This window comes from Seriola dumerili, unplaced genomic scaffold, assembly GCF_002260705.1.
Source record: "Seriola dumerili isolate Sdu_G_001 unplaced genomic scaffold, Sdu_1.0 BDQW01000017.1, whole genome shotgun sequence".
Taxonomy (NCBI): Eukaryota; Metazoa; Chordata; class Actinopteri; order Carangiformes; family Carangidae; genus Seriola; species Seriola dumerili.
This window is the reverse complement of record NW_019174272.1, coordinates 13,366,730-13,371,474: the sequence shown is the minus strand read 5'-3', so window position 1 is coordinate 13,371,474 and position 4,745 is coordinate 13,366,730. Positions and strand designations below refer to the sequence as shown.

General features: G+C 43.4%; 1 protein-coding gene across 1 annotated transcript in view; it reads right to left on the bottom strand.

Moving 5' to 3' along the window:
* Nucleotides 1–2,156: 2,156 nt before the first annotated feature.
* Nucleotides 2,157–4,745, bottom strand: part of LOC111230166 (stromal cell-derived factor 2-like protein 1) — a 16,728-nt gene continuing 14,139 nt past the window's right edge. The window contains exons 2-3 of the mRNA XM_022756780.1: nucleotides 2,708–2,904; nucleotides 2,157–2,583 (exon numbers count right to left, since the gene is read on the bottom strand). Of these exons, the coding sequence (XP_022612501.1) occupies nucleotides 2,305–2,583; nucleotides 2,708–2,904 (476 nt within the window). The 3' untranslated portion in view covers nucleotides 2,157–2,304. The remainder of the gene's footprint in view (nucleotides 2,584–2,707; nucleotides 2,905–4,745) is intronic.

The following is a 4,745-nucleotide window of genomic DNA, read 5'->3' as shown; positions in this document are numbered from 1 at the left end:
GCATGGAAATGATGTGTCATATGCTGTGACTTTCACAGCCACTCATCTCAAACACAGCTGAACACCTACGGAAGCGTCTTCATCATATCCATCATTCATTCCAACATTAATAATCAATAATGCGTAAACAAGTTATTTGATTTCTAATGATAAAAAATAAACTTTTCAGGATATCATGAACACCTCAGTTTCTGACAACAGTGGGACTTGAACCAGGAACCTTGGAATCAACTTGTCTCTTATGTAAATGTAGAATAGAATAAAACTTTCCCTAATGACAGACATACGAGTGACAAACTGAACAGCTTCACTGCTCCACGTCTCTGAACTCTACTGGAAGATCAACCATCCTTCATAAACATATTCTCTCATGTGGTGATGATGATGATGATGAAGATAAAGACGCTTCCGTAGGTGTTCAGCTGTGTTGAGATGAGGTGGCTGTGAAAGTCACAGCATATGACACATCATTTCCATGCTCATCAAAGCACCAGCGATCCCTGCGACCTGAGGACGGGGGCAATGTCGAAATCTATCATTACACTTGTGTCAGAACAAAAAAAACACTTTTCCAAAACAAAGCAGCTGTTGTATATTTTTTATTTTCCTTTACATTTTTAAGACCTAATATAAAAATTCCCAGTGTATTAAATTAATTATATTAAATATTTCAAATGACTTATTGTTTATTATTTAAGATTTTTTTTCTTGGCATTTTTTTTGCCTTGTATCGGATAGCTGCGGTGACAGAGACAGGAGAGTCAGGGAAGGAGAGAGGGGACATGCAGCAAGTGGCCACGGGACGGATTGGAACCCGGTGAGCCGCCGGGGCAACCTCTGCCTGACTTCCTGTTTTTCTCATTGTGTCCTGTGAAACCTGGTGCATGGCTTTCAGATCTCTTACTGCTGACTTGTCTGTCTAAGGTTACATTCTGCTCGACAGTGTGACATGTGTAACAATGATTTCAACAGGGAAAAGCAACGCTCTGCACCGTTTGTGCTGAGACCATAACAGTATGTGACAATAAAAATATCATACATTGCAAATTTATGAAAAAGAAAAAAATGGAAATATTACATTGACACAGAACTGCAGCGCTCCACTGATCTGAAAGCCTCCTGAGGACTGTGAGAAGAAAGATTCAACTAACTGGTCTCAGTTATAAGCGTCACGTCATGTGAAGTGAAGGGTCTGAAGATGTATTTTAGTTTTTCCTTTTTAATAAATTTGCAAAAATTTCTAAAATTCCGTCACTTTGTCATTATGGGATATTGAGTGTAGATTGATGAGGGAAAAATGAATTCAAAGGATTTCATACACTGTAAACCTGATTCTAACCCGAACCCTAAAACCAAGTCTAAACCCTCAAACAGCAACCAACCAATGTCCTCACTCCAAAGGTCTAAAAGTCAAACCTGCCCTTACAATGTATCATACAAGTACACACATTAGGGAGCCTCATTTTGATTTTTTTTTTCTGACCGATAGCCGATGCCCGTTAAACAACCATTAACCGTTAACCGACAAGATCAAAATGTATCATTTAGAATGGACGAGTGTCTGTGACCCATTAAAAAAAATACCAATACAAATGTTTTTTCTTCATAAGAAGGGGTTCATTTTTACATGTGCAGAACCGGCTTAATAGTGGAGGAAAATATTTCATAACTTAAAATAGCAAATCACAGCCAGACTTTCTGATGTATAAACAGTTTAAGAGCGCTGAGAGCACTGTAAGGAACCCCCCCTCCCCACCTCAACCCCACCCCCAAAAAAACAAAAAAAACTGGTAGTTGCATCTTCAAGAGCTCAAAATAAAAGAAACAGGGCAGGTCTACCTCCGTCCTCAGCATGGCGGACAGCTTGTCTACTGGTGTTTGTTCAGAAATAGCAACATGTGGACATGCTGTGGGGTTCATCTGCTGTCAGTCTGTTAACTGTGAGACCGATGATACCGATGTCCCAGGAATGCACAGATAGCACCTGCTAGAGCGGCCAGCCTCAGGAAGCACATCTGATTCGCTTCCCCACCAGTCGAGAGGATTAGTGTCCGATGAGCGGGATCATCTCTCATACACACACAACACACACACACACACATTTTTAAAAAATTGTTTAACTGACAGTAGTAATCAGTCCAAATTCTTATTGTCGGTTAACGGTTAAACGGTTTATTATTAACATCTGTAACACACACACACATACACACAGATATACGTGTATGTGTGTGTGTATATATATATCTCCCTTCTCCGGACACCCTGAGTGCTTCAAATGTGCAGGAACGAGCCCTGGTGATGATGTCAGAGCTCATCATGGCGCAGCAGCTCCTGGCTGGGCTGAATGAAGACGCCCTCCATGGCGCGCCACCAGTTGTGCTGGTTGGAGGAGCTCATGCCGTGCACCTCCCGCTGGCCGCGGATGGGGTGGCCGTACTGTTCGCCCGTCACGCTCAGGAAGACGTCCGTGCCCACGTGTTTGAAGCGCACGGTTTCGTCGCGCTCCCAGTGGACGCCGTCACACTGCACTGTCCACACGTCCAGGTCATCACCCTCGCCGTTCTCTCCGAAGGCGCTGACCTCCTGCAGAGGACACAGAGAAGAAAAGAAAAACATCTGTAGAGTGGTGATCTGCTACCATGAATGTATCCTACCAGCAAGCCTGATCACATCCCTCAAACAGTGAGTGTGTGTGCCACTGCCTGACCTGGTTGTTAGACAGGGGTGAGCTGAAGTGGTGTGTGTGGAGGTTTCGGCCAGTCTTCATGTGTGTGATGCGGATGGCCTGACCACATTTGATGGATGCTCCGCGCTGACATGGACGGTTGGGCTTTCCACGGATCTGCCAGTAACTGTTGGCATCGTCTGCGTTTTCCACTCCAGTTACAGACTGCTGTCCACTGCCTACACACACACACACACACACACACACAGTATGAGTGACAGATTTCAGTGAGCTCCATTTAACGGAAAGAAGTTGTATTGTCAGTTGTGAAGGTTAGACTGAAGCATAGACTGCTGAACCGTTAAAACGCATTCTGCTGCATGATGCTTCCAGTTTATGGCTGGATCTATCTGATGGGCGGCCCGGTCTTTAATGGCTACAGGAACTGTGTACGACTCTTATCTAAGAAGAATCTGATGTGTGTTCTTTTGGTTTGTGTTTATTGACAAGGTGAAGTGGTGACAGTTGATTCAGTAGTTTGCAGATTCTATTTCGTTCACTCAGTCCCTGCAGACATCGGGCTGAGTTAGAGCATTAAGTGGATGCCCTTGCCCTGCTTGTTTGAGGCATCCGGCACTGGACAGTCCACAGCTGTGTCTGGATGATGACAGCCTCGCAGGTCATAGGGGTCTTTCATTATTCGTTCTCACTTTTGGGGGCCACTGATGATCTGGGGCCCTGGTAAGGTTGACACTTTGCCCATGTGGTAATTAAGCTTTGTTGTATTTCCTCCATTAGTGCCAAGTATGGAAATTTATATGGAAAATAGATATGGTAATAGCGTGCAGCAGGGATGGTCCTCCACAAAAAGCCAAAGGGAATTCTCCACTGAGAGTCCTCTGCAGCTCTGACTGATACATCTGATAAATAGTTATAGTTGTTAAATTTGCAACAAGGAGTAAAAGTGAAGGTTTTTTACTTTTATTACTTTTATTTTAACGCTCTGCCTGCTTGAGAATTCAACTTGTCAGCAAAGCTGCACAATTGATTGAAATATAGTTGAATCAATACAGCTAAGTGCAATATCCAAATCACAGGAGCTGCAGTTGTTTTTTTTTCTTTTTGATGAAAGGTAAAATGTGTCACATTGTTGTGCACTGTTAGCACCATAAGCATCGTGATGCTACAGAGATGCCCCCGGCCTACAGATCATATCCTCCAGATGTAAAGGAACATGTTTGTTCGGTACAAGACCGAGAAAAATCACATCATCATCATCATTTTTAAATTTCTTTCAGTGAAAATGAAAACGCAACCATTCCAACTGAAATCACATCATCTGCCAAAAATAATTTTCCGATTTCCATCTTTGACGAAACAGAGCAGCGACCAAAAGACAACGGAGCCGTCTTCAGTGGTTGCTGTCTGATCGACTGGTGCTGAAAAGCAACATCGATTCACAAATCGTATTTGAGAACTAGATCAAAACCTCTATGTGCCGTTGTGCAACCTGATTATTTAACATCAAAAATGTTATCTCCACCTGTTTGTGTGAGGCATCCTTCATCTGCGGCCATCGGACTCAGCCCAGTGACACGTTAGCTCTCTTCCTGTGTAGCTCAGAGGCACCGAGACTGATGCGAATTCAGACTTTTCCTGTTTCACTTTCAGGCCCTCCGAGTACATGTACACTCCTCTTATCACCATCTTTAGTAGGCGTTAGCGGATGTGGAACAGATTCATGTGTGTGAATAATTGTCCACAGTTCTGCTCTCCAGCCCACTGACCATCCCTGCTGAGTAGGCAAAGAGGGTGCTGAAGGCCTACGACCCCCTGTGGTGTGTTATACTCCGGGGCTTCTCTAACCTCAGTTTACTGCCTGGTTCCTGTACTGAAGCTTCAGACTTAGACTCCAAATGTTTTGATGTTTTGATAAAAACCTGACTGACCTTAGAAATAGAGAACTGCAAAAATACACAGTAAAACATGCTCAGGCAAAACACTGTACTGCAGTTACCACAGTGATGTGTTTGAAAAATAACTATTTTCAGTTTCCGCATTGCATTGGTATTTATTTCAA